This window comes from Prosopis cineraria, unplaced genomic scaffold (assembly GCF_029017545.1).
Source record: "Prosopis cineraria cultivar Desert tree isolate PC_DT_omini unplaced genomic scaffold, ASM2901754v1 PC7, whole genome shotgun sequence".
In the NCBI taxonomy this organism is placed as follows: Eukaryota; Viridiplantae; Streptophyta; class Magnoliopsida; order Fabales; family Fabaceae; genus Prosopis; species Prosopis cineraria.
Window position 1 is genome coordinate 36,738,133 of NW_026555338.1, and position 17,810 is coordinate 36,755,942.

General features: G+C 31.5%; 1 protein-coding gene across 1 annotated transcript; it reads left to right on the plus strand.

The window, feature by feature from the left end:
* The first annotated feature begins 5,884 nt into the window (after nucleotides 1-5,884).
* On the plus strand, nucleotides 5,885-9,433 carry LOC129316140 (fatty acyl-CoA reductase 3-like). The gene is made up of 10 exons (XM_054960415.1): nucleotides 5,885-6,016; nucleotides 6,170-6,273; nucleotides 6,489-6,691; nucleotides 6,890-6,990; nucleotides 7,414-7,606; nucleotides 7,734-7,895; nucleotides 8,013-8,094; nucleotides 8,319-8,585; nucleotides 8,670-8,797; nucleotides 8,900-9,433. The coding sequence occupies exons 1-10, from the start codon at nucleotides 5,938-5,940 to the stop codon at nucleotides 9,051-9,053; spliced, it is 1,473 nt and encodes a 490-aa protein (XP_054816390.1). The 5' UTR covers nucleotides 5,885-5,937; the 3' UTR covers nucleotides 9,054-9,433.
* Nucleotides 9,434-17,810: the final 8,377 nt, after the last annotated feature.

Here is a 17,810-nt window from a genome sequence, read left to right on the forward strand (position 1 = left end):
TTGAACAACATTCAGCTTTTGTTTTCTGATCCGTGTATTTGTATCATTCTCGATCAGCCAATCAGCTGAGCAAGACGAGTTTTATGTGTGTGTAGGCGCACTATAAATTAATGAATAGTTCAAATATAAGACAATTGGCGTCTTGCTGCTAAATGTGATAAATAAGCAATTACTTTTCCATCAATGTTTGACTCTGCTTCAGTAAATACAAAGATCTAGCATGCCTGTCGGCTTCTTTTTGTGATTCTGTGAGGTTTAGATTTCATGAATTAAGCAGAAAGAGATGGAGGGTGGAAAATGGACCATTTTAATTTAAACTTTTTAAGGTTATATGGTCATAATTTTTTCCCTTTTAATGTCATAGAGTCATATAGTCATAAAATAATCTCTCTAGAGTGCAGTGCCCTACTGCAACCTGATTTTTAATTTTTTTCATTTTAAATAAAAAGTTGCTGATGATGAAATAAGCTGCCTCGAGTCAGGCATAGCTGGGAGGGAGTAAATTAACCTGATTTTTTTTCTTTTTGGTCAAAGTAGATGAACTTCGTTAATCTCTGCAAAAATACATCCTACGAGTATGGGCCTAAATAGATGAAGATCATTTGAGATTCTATTTTAGATTTTCGGCCCACCAAACTAAGTCATGATGTTTTGTAATGTAACTAACGGCGGTTTGTTCCCCGAAAAAAAAAAAAGGAAGAAAGAAAGAAAGAAAAACAGCAGTTTCCATACAGATCTTCTTAAAATGACATTATCATATAAACTTTTTTATTATAAAATTAATGTCATAATTTAGTTAGTAACAGATGTTTGTGACGGGGAACTGAGAATCTATTGCAAATTGATTTTATACTATTTCGTCTTAAATAATGGTGTTGAAGATTTTTTTGCGATGGATTTTGTGACAAATTTACCATGAAAAATATTCTATGTATAGCATATTTCTTCATAAATTTTGTGATCAATTTGTGAATAAGCATTTTGATAAATTTTCGCATGAAGAAAATCATTTGTTTTTGCTTTTCTATAAATAAATATATTTTTTATAGCAAGAGGTTTAAGTTGCCTGTACATTAATTTACCTAGTTTAGAAAGACGTATATAAAAGAAGAGTAGAGAAAAAATTAGTATATAATTTTCATGGGACTTTTTCCCAAAAAAAAAGCCTATAATTTATGCAAAAAAAAAAAACTAACTTCTATAAAAAGATTTTTGGATCCAAAATCTGAGTGTATCACACAAATTTTGCCGAGTCTTCTTATGTGCCAAAACGGTTCCCGGTTGATATAAATACAACTGCTATGTATGTTTTTGTTTATACGTTTTGTGCTCAAGGTGTATCCCATTTCATTTATCTCGGGCTAAAATGCTCGGCTTGTCTAAATTTTCCCGTAATTTAATATGCATGCCAAAAACTCTTTAATTCTTCGTCAAATTAATGTGTACACGCACACACACTGTTAATTAGTCTTGAGAAAGAGAGACCTGGTCAGACTGAAAAAAAAAAAAAAAAGTTGACCACTTCGTCGCCACTCGGGGGTGTTTTTCTTGACCAAATCAATTGAATTTCTCTGACAAATTAATCTCAAACTTTGTTAATTAGATGCGGTTTTATTTATCAAGTTAACAGTATTTGATGTTTCCTGAAGAACCTCTGACGAGATCAATATTTGGCAATCGATATTAGGTTAGGTATAACCACGAAAAGTAGACAAGTCGATCTCTTGTGGTTGCCAGAGAAGCCGAATGCAATAAGCAATTATGCTTTCTTAGAGACTAGGTATACTCATGCCTGCAAGTTAATGCAAACATTTTTTAAATTAAAAGGAGCCCTTTGATTTCGGTGCATGTTCTTTACTCTTCTCCATTAATGAACACTTTACAAGAAACAACAAGCGACGACAAAAGCCAGACGTGTTGATGTTTTTGTTTTTCTTCTATAGACCAAGAAATTGACTAGAGCCACCCTCTCATTATTTAATTATTATCATCACATCATCTTCATTCCTAACATCATCTTTCTACAGAAGTCAAGTGTCAAATGTTATTAACTAATAGAAACGATTAATCAGGCAGGTAAATGCCAAGAATTATTACTGTATGGTATACCTTTAAAGTTTTCTTTGCATTAAGATATTGAAAAGTCGAAGCAGGGAATGTTCGTACGTATCTCAAGTGATTGGGTAATTCGGCACACATGCATTTGAATTAAGATTCTGTAGATTTGGTGAGACCAGGAAAGTGGCTATATTATGAGTCTTATATGTCAGATGAAGTGAAATTTGTAAATTTAAAAGGTTGTCCCGATCAATAAGCTGGTTTTTTTGGGACTTGTGTTTATGATATTAATACTTTCATTATAATTTGCAAAACCTAAAAAAGGTTCTAACTAACAAGAAGTCGAAATGTTATGAGAGGTAGAGCTGCAGCTGCTTCTGGGATATAGAGTCACTAGGGACTATAACTCTTGAATGGAAATGTATTGTTTTTAGTCTTATATTCAGAGGTGTCACAAGCGAAATGAAGTTCATAAAATTCAAGCAACTTTCTTTTCGTCAACTTGTCCATCAATTCTCAACTTCATGCATGCTTGCCCAGAAGGTGGGACAAGAGCTTTTTAAATTCCCTTTTCAATTATTCATCCAAAGCATGTGACTCAGCCTTGAACAATTAACCAAGATCATTTGTTTCGTTTCACAGACAATACTGAATGCATGAGACTCAGAATTGATAAATTGAAGGGAAAATGATCAGTATCAGAGAAGGTCTTATACATGATTAATATCTTAAAAGGAAGCTAGCAGCAGTGAAAATTACGGAAGCAGATGAGTAAATACATAAATCTATTAATTGCATCACATGCGACGAACATTACTATATTGTGTAAAGATGGAATCAGTGTTGGAGGATGTAAATGGATGACAGGAAAAGGTCATGATCATGTGGTAGGGTTTCGGGCGCACAATTCAAAGCTGGGTCAGGACAGCTTCTGCTGGGTCACCGACCTCAATAAAAGATACGAGAAATGAGGGGCTAAGGTAGGTGAACAGTTGACCATTGAAGAAAACCGCAAACTGCTTGCTGCCCCTCACCGTCTTTCCCTTGAATATCTTTGTTTAATCAATACCATCGTGTTTTCATTCAGGTTTCCTCTTCGTCTAGCACGAACCAAATTCAGATCATAAATATTAAACACCCTGCTTTTACATAGTTTTCTATTTAATATTGTCGAATTTTAACAAACACACATTATATATGGATGTATTATCTCGTTTTTTTCCCCTTAAATTAGCTTCTATATATGTTCTCGGCTCGTTCTAATCTTTCATAAGTGAGAACAAGTGATAAAATCTATATATATACAACACATAAATGTAATGGATTTTGTCATACATACGTGTGTGTTGGTGTAATGGTTGTGCAGATTTTTAATTATATTATCACGGTGCTTATTGTTTGAAATTCTCCTTCCGTTTTAAATTATAAAATACTTTTAAATAAAATCTTACATATCAATAAGGTTTATTAAATACATTTTACAACCTTACTTTTTCAAAATAAAAATATAAACTTTTAAAAATACTCTTCAGTTAATATTTATTCGTAAAAAATGTTAAAAAAAGAGAATATATGATAAGAGTAATATTGAAAAAATATCATTAATAAAATTTTATTTTTGTCAAAGTGTCTTATATTTTAAAATGTTAAACCTTTTTTAAAAGTGTCTTATAATTTGAGATAGAGAGAGTATAATTTATTACACCAGCATTACATCATTATACTAATACATGTTTCCGTACATATATACATATGCATGTATTATATACTCCCTCCACTCAAAATTATAAGACAATTTTCAAGATATGTTGTGTTTACAAATACAAGCCATGCGTTTTGATATATTTTTTAAAACAATTAACTGGTTTAAAAAAAAAAAAGGTCTCATCAATGAATATTTGAAAATAATGAGATTTTTTATATTTATTCTTGATGAAGTTACCCTATTCAATAAAGATAGAGTGCAGACATAAAAAGAGCAAGTAATTTTTAATGATGTTGATTATTTTTTAATATAAAATTTAGTTAAAAGAGCGTTGTAATTTTAAATAAGAAGAGGCTGCGCGCACGCATTGCATGCTTTAAAGGAGTTGGATAACATGAGAGCAGTTAGTTGACATTGCTAAAATAAGGAGTAGGGGTAAGAGTTGAAATAGAATAAGCTTTAATAGGGCTACATATATCCTGATCTATTTCAAACCCAACTCAACTTATTTATTAAATAGATTCAGATTTAAGCTTTTAATTAAATTTATTCAGTTAAATAAATTAGGTCTATTATTTTAAAGTTTAACCTATGAGTCTAACAAGCCGACTTATATATATATATTATGTAATATATCACAAACACATTAATTTTACCATTTTATTTTTAATCAATTTATTCTTTTTATTAATTTTTAGTCATATTTTTAATTATATTAGGTGTATATATTAATTTTAATGTTTTTATTTTATTATTATATTATATTATAGTTGATAAATCTTTTTAATTATTATAATTATAATTAATGAATCAAATTTATATTGCATGGTATAATAGTCCTTAAGTGTACTTGAAATGTTTAGCCTTTTAAATAGGCTTTTAAATTAGGTCAGAGTTTAAATAGACTTAAGCCTAAACTATAAAAAAAATTTTATATAGAGTTCAAGTTAAACTCAAATTTTTAATTTATCATATAAATTTAAGCTCATTTAATTAAAATTTAACTCAGATTAACATATTTTCATTCTTAGTAGGAGCTATATTGGGAGGTATATGGCCGCATGAGTGGGTGCGCGACTATGCTAGGCTCAACCACCTATGATCAGACACCCGCAAGCAGATGATGCGCGGGAATACTGCTCTTGGCTTTCGACATATGCCTTATATGAATTCCTTTATTAAAAAATATAAAATATTTTTTAAAAAATTAAATGTTAAAAAATATAAAATTTTTTAATCTTTTATAGTATAATTATTACTTTTTAAAAAAAGTATTTTTATTGATAATAATTTTATATTTATTGTAGAGTATTTAATAGGGATAAATATGAAAAAATAAGGTTAGTTAAAAAATAAGTAACTATTTTATTAGAGAGTAAGATTCAATTAAAAATATTTTATATTTTTAAATGAAAGAAGTAATAGTTAGCGTGGGCCAACGCACATATACATAAGAAAATAATTTCATCTATTATGACATCACTGCAATCATACAACTAGTAAGAATATTTTAGACGTGATACGATTTGTGAATAATATGGCTCCAAGATATTTTCGTATTAATTATTATTATATTACTAATTAATACTCCTTTTATTTTTATATATAAGGTATTTTTAACTAAATCACACATATTACTTAATTAAAATGATATTAAATTACAATAATTTTTTAATTTTACTCCAATAATATCAGTTAATATCATGATCGTGGTGGTTAAAACACATAATTAATATCTTTTTTATTTTTTAAGATGAGGATAAAATTATTTAATTACTCAAAAATATCATGATTCCCACTATATTCAAGGACATAATAAATTTTTAGAAAATATCCTAGTATGGAAGGAGTAATGGTGATAAATGAGGAATAGTTTACTACGAAAGCACCGAAACTTGATTCATTGGTAAGCGCGCGGGATGGGTAGTGGGGTTGTGTTGCATTCACACCTCCGACGATTACGAGAGTTGGGACCGAAATGTTTTTTATTTTTGACATATTGCGTGCACTGCATGTTATACAATTTTAATAATCGTTCCTTCTCATTTGACCTCTTCTCTGCGTAGCAATATTCCCATATAAATATGACATATCGGCGTTATGTTTCCCTCACACCAAGCTAGCCCACCACATTGAATTTCTCACAGCATTATCAGTTCAGAGCATAATTGCCAATGGAGTTAGACAGCATGCTCCACTTCCTTCAGGACAAGACCATTTTAGTGACCGGTGCCACTGGCTTTCTCGCCAAAAGTATCGTGTTTATCTCTCTCCTTTGTTACTTTTTCATACTTTGTTTTAATTACTCGCTGCACTGCATGCAGTGTGCTCTGAAGTATATACATATATTGCTTGGTTATCTCATGATGCTGTGTTTATACATATATATATATAATGGTTTTGCAGTTTTTGTGGAGAAGGTACTGAGGGTTCAGCCAAATGTCAAGAAATTATACCTTCTTTTGAGAGCCTCGGATAACATATCTGCCACTCAACGCTTGAACAATGAGGTGATGCCATCTTTTTCTTGTCTTGTGTGTGTGAACTCTTTTTTAGCAAATGTCTGAAGAAGGTTCCTCTATCGCTAATTAAAGAGAACTTCAGATATAGACATAGATTATAGTTATTGACTTTTTGATAACATAATTTAGCTCATAATACAGTTATTATATATATAAGTTTGTGGGTAACTAATATATGCGTGCGATGTGTTTTCCATGTGCAGATCACAGGAACGGAGTTGTTCAAATTGTTGAAGGAAAATCATGGTGCAGAGTTCAATTCCTTTATCGCAAAGAAGTTGGCTCTGGTTCCTGGGGACATCTCTCACGAGGACTTGAATCTGAAGGACACCGTTCTGAGGGAAGAGATTTGCAGTCAAACTGATGTTATAGTAAACTTGGCTGCAACAACTAACTTTGATGAAAGGTCAGCGCGCGCGCGCGCGCGCGCGTGTCATATTTGAAATCATAATTTTGTACAACCATATTTTCGTTTCTTTTTTGGTGGGGAAACCATATTTGCGTCGCGCGTAGTAATATCATTATACAACAGAACTAAATTAATTTCTTTATGACTAGACATTCTAGTTTCATGTCCATTTTGTTAATATATTCTTAATTGCAGATACGATGTTGCACTGGGTATAAATACCTTGGGAGCTAAGCATGTTTTGAGCTTCGCCAAAAAATGTACTAAACTGAAGTTGCTTGTCCACGTCTCAACAGGTCGGTATATTTCGTCTATAGCACTGATAATTAACTTCTTTGATACACTCCCTTCTCATTTAGTTTTCACTGTGATGGGAAAGGGATATGTCTACTTCCCATCACATCAAGGATTATATTGTTTTTTATTTTACTCAAAGGCGTAATATTAACAAATAAAATGATAAATGGTAAACACCTTGTAATTGGAAGCGGTAAGAAAGTCCAAATAGAAATGAGAGCATGGGCTAGAATTATTGACCGAAAGAAAGTATGGCTTGGGATTAATGAGAGAGAGAGAGAGAGAGAGAGAGATGAACTATCAGCTATGTGCACATGCACCCACACTGGAATATATAAGGATATTTTTTGCCTGAATATATTGTAATATCTATTGATATTTTGCTGACAAGACATTATTGGGCATATTTCAATGAATTGAAGCATATGTATCTGGGGAGAAAAGAGGACTGATAGCAGAGGATCCGTATAGAATGGGAGCATCACTGAATGGAGTGTTGGGACTAGACATTGACGCTGAGAAGAAGTTGGTAGAAGAAATTCTGAAACAGCTTCAAGAGGAGGGAGCCACAGAATGTGAAATTAAAGGTGCCATGAAAGACTGGGGTATTAAAAGGTTTCTTCTCCCCCACCCCTCATGCAACTACTCTAATTTATATAGGTTTTGTAAAAATTTTCTCTTGAATAAAAAAATATAAAACGAGACTTTGATTAATATGTTTGGCCGTGACTGATATTATCAGGGCAAATACATATGGATGGCCAAACACATACGTGTTTACAAAGGCATTGGGAGAAATGATTATTGGAACAATGAAGGGAAACCTGCCTGTTGTCATCGTACGTCCCACCATCGTTACCAGCACCTACAAGGAACCTTTTCCTGGTTGGGTTGAAGGTGTAAGGTGTGTGTTTGTGTGGGTAATATATAAGTCACCACATTATAACTGGTTCAGAAATAATTTAAACACATAACATAGCCCAAATTGTTCTTACGTACATTGGACTTGAATTAATTACAGAACTATAGACAGCTTGATTGTTGCATATGGCAAAGGAAAATTAACTTGTTTTCCAGCAGACATCGAAGCAGTTTTTGACGCGGTGAGACTCTGAATAAATCCTTCCATATCTTCCCCATTCTTTCTTTTACCCATGTAAATTAATGTAACTATATGTGGGATTTATAGTTGCACGAAATTTTAAAAATAAAAAAACTATGATAACTTGAGAATATGTAGCAGAGCTTGTCAAAGTATTTATATTTTATGGTGATTGATATTGAAGGATAAATGGAAAAATTAATTATGGAGAGTTCATTGAAGCAGATACCAGCTGACATGGTGGTGAATACTATGTTAGTGGCGATGGTGGCTCATGCGAACCAGGCAGATGATATAATATATCACGTGGGTTCCTCAGTGAGAAATCCCGTGAGATACTTCAATCTCAGAGACTACGGCGTGAGATACTTCACATCAAAGCCACTGAGGAACAAGGATGGGAAGATTGTCAAGGTTGGCAACGTCACTGTATTGAACAGCATGGATAGCTTCCGCACATACATGTTCATCCGCTACATGCTTCTCTTGAAGGTCATTATTAATTTCTCTATTGATGCACCAAAGTCATGTATATAGGTGCAAAAGTTGTTGAATCTTGGAAAAACTTCATTGTAGGGACTAGATCTGGCCAATAAAGCTTTTTGTCAGTACTTCCGGGGGATGTATCTTGACCTGAACAGGAAGATTCAGATTGTGATGCGGTTGGTTGATCTTTACAGGCCCTACCTGTTTTTCAATGGCTTGTGAGTTACTGCACTTAATTAGAAGCTACTGTAAAATTACATAATGCCAATACGTCACGTGTATTGAATTGAGACTTTGACTAATCACTCATTGGCCTGCAGATTTGATAATATGAACACAGAGAAGCTGCGGATTGCGGCGGCACGGGGTGGGGTAGAGATGGACGTGTTCTATTTTGACACGAAGATGATTGACTGGGAGGACTACTTCATGAATATACATATCCCTGGCATCATTAAGTACGTCCTCAAGTGATCATACTTTCAAGTGCAATACTGCATAGCTGGTGTTTTGTGTGATATACTTGTCTGCATTCAAGTCTTTATGAGTGAATTATAGATATTGGTGCGCTAGCGATTCACTCAATGGCAGTGTAACAGTGATAATATTGCAGGTAGCTGGCAAGTGCCCAATTTTTATGAAATTTTCTTCTCGTATGAAATATATCTTTCCCTCTTTTTTTTTCGCACTCTTAAGGCGGCCGTTCTTATTTGTTATTTTTGTAATTGGGTTGCGGAATTGGGGACTGAGATTTTTGCTCTGTTGTTACCGCGACACATGGTTGTGTAAACTGTGAAACGATCTTGATCTTTTAATTTATTTATTTTTATCAGTTTAGCTACGATATTTCTTTATTTGATTGGTTGAATCTTCTCTTTTATCTATCTCAAACGTAAAAGAAGTACTAGTACAATATAGGAAAGAATCTTTTAAATAATTTTTAACTTCGATTATGCAGTCAAAAGAAAATAAAAAACAATATTGAAAAGTTATCCTGATTTATTTTTTTATCTTAGATTATTACGCATTCAAAATAATGATTAAGAATTAAAAATGATTGTCACCTATATATTCTTCTGCCTCTTTGAGAACAAAACATATTTCGGCCAATAAAAGAACAAAAACATGTCAATATATATATATATATATGTATGTATGTATGTATATATAAAGACAGCCACAAGTATCCAAAAGAAAAAGAAAAGAAAATGGAAGACCGTGGCAAGTGATCCATTATGGTTGAATCAAATCTCGTGAAAAAAAAATTTACTGGTAGTTGTACTATTATTAATTATTAATTAACGAAATCCCACGAGCGATTTTAGTAGAGTTTTACAAAAGTCAAGATATTTATTAATAATAATTGACATGTGTAAAATCACTGAAAGCCAAGGACGTGAAATTTGTAATATTGACTGAATTGAATGTACCCACACCCTGACCAGGCAAACAATCAAGTGAATAATTTAGGACCCCAACGATAAGGTATTGAATCAGTACCCTTTTTTTAAAAAAAAAAAAAGAAAAAAAAAACAATATTGAAAAGTTATCCTGATTTATTTTTTTATCTTAGATTATTACGCATTCAAAATAATGATTAAGAATTAAAAATGATTGTCACCTATATATTCTTCTGCCTCTTTGAGAACAAAACATATTTCGGCCAATAAAAGAACAAAAACATGTCAATATATATATATATATATATATATATGTATGTATGTATGTATGTATGTATATATAAAGACAGCCACAAGTATCCAAAAGAAAAAGAAAAGAAAATGGAAGACCATGGCAAGTGATCCATTATGGTTGAATCAAATCTCGTGAAAAAAAAAATTTACTGGTAGTTGTACTATTATTAATTATTAATTAACGAAATCCCACGAGCGATTTTAGTAGAGTTTTACAAAAGTCAAGATATTTATTAATAATAATTGACATGTGTAAAATCACTGAAAGCCAAGGACGTGAAATTTGTAATATTGACTGAATTGAATGTACCCACACCCTGACCAGGCAAACAATCAAGTGAATAATTTAGGACCCCAACGATAAGGTATTGAATCAGTACCCTTTTTTTAAAAAAAAAAAAAAGAAAAAAAAACACTATTCAGCTACATTAGCTTGGAGCGACCAATGCAGTCGGTATACAAAGTCAGATAAATATGTCGGAGGAAGAGTCTGCGCGTATAGGCATATAAAGTCAGACAATTTGGGCTGGCCCACTTACTCGAATTAAATTTAAAATATTTACACATATATTCTTTTTTTAACTATCAAATAATACTCGCACATGTAAAAAAGTTAATACGATCAAACCTCAACCTAACACCTTGGGCTTTCAATTTATTTAAGTTCAAGTACTTAAATTATTAAACATTATTTCATTTTATTTTTTCAGTTAATTTCAATTTTTATTTCAAAAAATTAATATTTTCAATTCTTATTTTATTTTGATATTATTTTATTGATAATAAATAAAGAATTTGGGTGTTTAGGCTAATTTCATTTGAGCTCAACTTAACACGGGCTTATTTAAACCACCAAAATAAGCTCAAAGTATTTTTGAACTCTTAAACTTGACTTTAAAATTTTTTAAATTTATTCAGGCTAGTTTGTTTGGGTTGGCTGAAATTATCACCTCTATATATCTTCAAAGCTTGAGTTAAATCTTCTTCCTACACCTCAGAAAGAGACTGTGGCGGGCATTCCTTCATGGTTCATGCCAAGAAAATGTCTTTAAATAAGCAAACCCAATGCCCACCCTCCCTCCCTCAAATTTTTCAAGAGATAAGAAGATTTGTGTTTGGCTTGGCATTATTTTAGAAAACGAATTATAGGGGGCTTTCCAAAAATGACAAAGCTTGCTAGCTTGAAATCTTGCACAAACTTGTCCTGCATGAGTATTTTTGAAAAGAATTTTAAATTTGTAACATATTCAAGATGCTTAACTAATTTTAATCATATTCTTTACTTTGATGATTCAGTTATTCATCTCTTGTAAAGAAAGAATGGAGGGAATGTACTAATAGGTTTCTAAGAGTGCTCATGCAAAAAATACATAGCCACATCACATGTATGCATGGTATTTTAGATCACCTAGGTGCTTATTGGTAGTATGATAAGGACTATAGCCACGAGGCAGGTGGTTATAAATTATAATGCACTAAAAGTTAAGCATGTCAAAATACTTTTCTTAGGGATGTTTCGTGGAATACATAGTAAGCATTGATTTTGTTAACAAACTCTTAGGTCTTGTTTGGTACAAAGGAATGAGAAAGTAAGACTGGCATTGGCATTAACTAATTCGAAGTTTTTATGTTTGGTATGAGGGAATAAGGATTTTAATTCTAAGCCCAAACCCATCTAAGTGGGATTATTTAATACCACCCACCGCTTAGTACTGAAAAATCAATCCTGGAATTGATTTTTTTTGACAAAAATACCCTCCATCTCTCCTATCTCTGTCATCTCTCCCTTTACCCTCCACCCCTCGCCTCTCACATCTCTGCCACTACCATCTGCCAGCCTCCTACATCATGCTTCCCACAACCAAACACAGGCACAATGATGATGTTGGAACTAGGAAGATGAAGAAGAAAGGCAGCACTGGAACTAGCAGATTTGGAGATATGGAGTTGTGAGCTTGAATCTTTCACCTAAATCTGGATTACTCGTTGGCCACCGTCAACGATGTAGAGACTTGAGTGAAGGACAGTTGCAGTGGTGCCGAGCACAAAAGCGTGGGTGTGAGAGAGAGACTATAGGTGTGAGGAATGAAGCTAAGAATGATGAAGATGGAGCAAATGCAAGTTGAAGCCAAGAAGGAGGAAAATGAGGGTAATTGAGTCTTTTAGTTAGTTCTTGTCGCCTTTTTTTAAAAAAAAATCCCACATACCAAACATGAATTTAAATTCTTATTTTCAATGCCAATCATATTATCAATTCCATTCTCAATCCTATAAAATTCAATACTTTGTACTAAATAGGGCCTAAGTAGCCTTGATAAATTTTAAACATCAATAGCAGCACAGAAACGTTAGCATCCAACTTCTAAGTTGAGGCTTTCTATACAATTCATTAATATAGTGCCGTTTTATACCAGAAAAATGAAAAATGGCATTGAAGAGGGAAAGTGCAAAGCTATTAAATTATAAAGAGAAATCAAGAAAGGAAAAAAAATGATGGGGAGAGTTCTTACCTTTTCCAAATCTATTTCAAGGATGCTTGGGCGCCGTGGTTTTGGTTTGGGTTTTTTATTTCTTGATTGTAGATCAGATTGAGAAAGAGGTGAGTCCGGTATTGGTGGCAGAAATATAACGTTTCTGTTTTTTGTTTTTTTTGGGGGGGGTGGTATGGACTTCATGGCCAAAGCATTCGTAATTGGGCTGAAAAGAGAAACACACAAGTGCATCCATAAAACTTTGCCCAAGAGGAAATTGCATGTGAGGGACAATTGTTCAGCCCAAAATCTAAGTGTCTAAATATAATTCAATGTTCTATTGACAGAATTTTCTTTTAGAAGGCCCAAAATAAATGTACGGAAACTCAATTCATGTCCAGAGGCCTGAATTAATTTGTTCGAGTCCACTATGATTAAGGACGTTATTAAATTAATTGTCTAATAGTTTAGAAAATTCAATTAGTGGAGCATCTAGAATGTTTTTATCGTGGGAAGTGGCCTAAAAAATTGGTCAACGTTGTGGAGAAAGTGGGCACGACAACTGTAAAAGATGACTAGGAAGTGGGGAAGTAGGAGTAACCTCGTGTCATCGAAATGGAGCCACAAGTGAAGCACACAGTCAACAAACACATTCACATCAATCAGCGAACTGTATTTCATTTTTTCATGCTGCGGACATGTTTCTTTTCAGCCATGTTTTAACAACTCCTTGTCGTACAAGCTTTCTGTTCTCCACGATAAAAAACTTAAGTGTCAAAGACATGAAGCCTCAAAAAATGAATAAAAAATTCTCAAACTTTTTTACTTCAATTCATTCAAATGTAAATATGTAAAAAAAATTGATATAAATGATGTTTTTTTATTAATGAAGGGTAACATATAAAGTTGGAATGATTATAGCTTGTGAAATTAAAATCCCAAATCTAATTACAAAATACAAGGTAAATTGATTTGGAAAAAACAAATCTAAAATTATTTCTAGTATAGAATGTATGTATTTCGTTAGCTGAGCTCCATGTGCCTGAAATTGTTGTGCCTGAAGAATTTAGAGCCTGTATGCAAAATATCCATGATCATCAAGCACGGCCTCACAAGATTCATGGTAGGTCAGATAATGATCTCATGTCCACTCAACGATCTTCAACATTCAACCATTTCAAATCTTAAGAGTCATGCTAAGTACGTGCTCGGCACAACTTTTCCTAGAAATGAGCCAAGCCTTGTTTTTTTTTTTTTTTTTGAGTTTTAGTCTTCTTTTTTCGTGATTTTGGACTTAACATTTCATTTTATACTCAAACACATTTAATGTGAACAACTAATTTTATTTTTAGAAGTTGGGTTTATAAAATTTGAGGTTTATATACCCTAGCTTCAATTAGAGTTGGAAAAATGCACAGATCCGACCTTAAAAAGCCTAACTCTTATGAGATCGGCCCTTAAGGGCTTTAGCCTTAAAGTTCAATTCTTTATTTTTAACCTCATTTTTTAGCACGGCCCTTATATAAACGGCTCAGGACCGGGCCCACAAGCCCTGTTTTAATAAAAAAATAAAAATAAAATTAAATATCATAAATCAATTAAAATATTTTGAAACTAAAAAAAATCAAAATCATCATAGTTTTTAAAAATTAAATAATACACATTTAGAAGTCTAGTAATAAAATTTAAATCTTGGTTAAAAAGAGTTTATTTTTATAAATACACAAACATAATAATTATAGAAAAATTATAAATATCAAAAATTTTATACCATACACTGATATTTATTAAATTATATTAAATTAATTTTAAAATAAATTAAAATTAATAATAATATAATGCATGTAAAATCAGGTGAGCAGATTATTGACTTCAAACACGTGTTATACCAAAGAAAATAATAATAATAATATAACAGGGTTTAAAGCAGCTCGGGTCTAAACTTTTTTTTATAAAACTTATCAGGATCAAGTTCTCAAATTCGATTACTTTAAAAAAAATTATTTTTAAAATTAAAATATTTATTTAAATAGGACCTTTAAATTTAACTCTTCAAATTCGATTTTTATTTTTAGCTTTAGATATGACCTAGGACGACTGGATCAGATGCGCAAATTCACCAAATTTGCAACAGTTATATGCTGGTTTCACATACACATGCATTCTCAATCCAATTTATAGCTTCAATAATTGCACATTTACTTTACTCAAGGATAGATCCGACATGTTGAAACGAATCGCAAACAATAGTGTATTGTTTGGTGGTTCCGTGTCTTTATGATCTTCCAATAATGATTCCGCAAAGAGCTACAGAAATTATTTTTATTTGTTGCTGCTGCCACTCGTGACCTGCCCCAGATGACTGTCAATTACCTTCTTTTTATTACTTATAATACGCATATCCAGGCACGGTTAATAATTAGGGCGGTCTTTGAAGTGGGGCTCAAAAAATCCAGAAGTACTTCAGGGCCTCGGCTCTCATGTTTTTATTTCAATTTAAATATTTAACAAACACATTTGTAATTAAAAATATTAAATATAAGCAAGGGAGGAGTCGAAAAAATTTTATTAAGGAGGGTTGAAATAATAAAATATATATAATAATTGAAAAAAAATTAAATCTATATATGTTATTAATGTAACATAAATATTTTGATCTATATATTTATATTCAATCTCACATATATACACAACAAAAATAAATATATTTATTTATCTTTTAAGTTTTGTTCATTAATTTTCATGGTATAAAAATAATTAATTATCATGTTTACAATAAAATTTTTTAAAATTTTCTTCTCAATATAAACTGTCATTAAATTAATGAAGATTTTATCTTTTTTATAAGTATTGAGTAATTTAAATGCATTCTTAGGATTTAAAATTGTGTTTGGTATAAAAAGCTCTACTACTTGCTTATTAAATTTACTATTTAATTCTTATTTGTACTAAAAATTAAAACATTGCTTACAAGGGCTATAACTTAAAGTGGGTTAAGTAATTGAAGAATTAGGCCTAATAAGTTATCTAAACAATAAGGCCAATCTAGGTAACAAGAGAAAAACCTAATCAAATAAGTAGAGTCCTCGAATCCCTTAAGCCTCGAAGTCACTACTTAGATCGTTGATATATATAAAAAAACCATGACCTCAACGGGCCTCGAATCTCATGGAGACATGACCATTATTCATGAGTGTTTCGAAGACATAGGTTGGCAATTAAAACAATGGAACACATTGCAAGTAGACCGTGCCATAGACTTTACAGGATGTGCATAGTGCATTCCTGATATTTCGTGAATGAATTTCAAATTTCATGGGAACAACTGACACGACTAAGCCATTATAAGAGGAGAAGTAAATCACAGAAAAAGGGATGAATGGTACACATCCAAACATTGAGATCTATCATATTCGTAGCTTTTAGATTTATCATAGATAGCTTTTTACTTGTAATTGTTGCTTTCATTTTTAGCCTTGCAATCTTTAACATTTATGTAATCCTTTAACATCAATTAAACACTTGTTATTCTAACTTTTATACATCTTTTATATCCGAGTATACTATGGTAAGAGAGTCTAGGGATCCTTTGTTATCAATTGAGATTCAATGTCTCTAACATGCCTAATGATTTTGTTGTTTTTGATGAATAATTCCTTCAATTAATATGTTCTTCATTCTATATATTTTGGGATGCAATGTTTTGAAAAATTTGTTAGTAATGATTCTCATAATTGCTTTCCTCAAATATAAAATGAAAGCAAAATTAAATAATGTCAATACTTGAAGAGCAATTGCAACATTACATTGTTAAAAATAAGTATATCATATGACAACTATATCTTCAAGTTAGTGTAATAATTGAACTATACATGCATAAAAGACTATTATATAATTGAAATAAGAATTTCATGCGGTGTCTCAAAGCTTCTATTATGTGTCAACTTAGGAAACTAAAAATATATAACACCTATATTCTATTATAAAAAAATAAAAACTTTGAAAGGCCCGTGGCCCCTATTGGTCCTCTCTTTCTCCACCCTTGCATATGTAAATTTATGTAAACTCACAATAATGTATAATACAGCAATATTGTCAAAGTATCATCATCTAATTATGGGGCTTAACTCTTAAGTGTTGGTTTATCAAAATAATTTTTTAGTTTAGACTAGTCATTAGAAAAATTATCTATACTCATATAAATATCTTCATAGTCCTACATTATAATTTATAAAAGATTAAATAAATACACTTAAATATTAATAAAGTTAAATAGGATTAAAAAAATATAATAATTTATAAATTGACAAAGTATTTAAAATATACATTAAATGTGTCATCAAAAGTACATAGTTGTTATTTATGAGACATATTTGAAGTATAAGAAGCACAACGAATTGTAACAGTTAAAACTTTAGCCTTTAACATTAGTAGATGATGTCCCTATATTTTGCATCATTTTACATGAAATTTAAAAAAAAATAATGATAGAATAAAAAAGGATTGGCTCTTTCATTTTTAAGTCGATTAAAGTTAGCCTTTTAAGTGTGAAATTCAATTATATTCCTAAATTGAGGGTCTAGTCCTAATTATTTTTGAGCTTAAAATAACCAGTTCAATAGGTTTGGCTCGTTTTTTCAACTTTATCATAGAAGCTTAGAAAAATAATTGTGTTTTTATTTCACAATATAATTTTGTTCAAACTTCTTTGCTAATTAAGTTTAAAAATTAAAATTTTACTCTCTATCTAGCAGGCATAGCGAGAGCCGGAGAGTACACGTAGATTTGCAGAGATATGTTTTGTATGGAAGTGAAATTCAAAAACTACGTAGTTGTGCGATCTATACAACTAATGGAAGCAAGCTTAATTTAAACACAGGTCCATCACGGTCCATGTCCCATCAATAAAATGTGAGCTATAAGAAAATAATGAGGCAATTAAATCAATGTGGCATAAAATCACTGTAATAATTTTGACCTCTAACGACACTTTGATTTGCAACGGTCATAAAAGTATTGCTTAATATATAAACAAGCAACAATTTTCATGTATCTATTGATCCCTA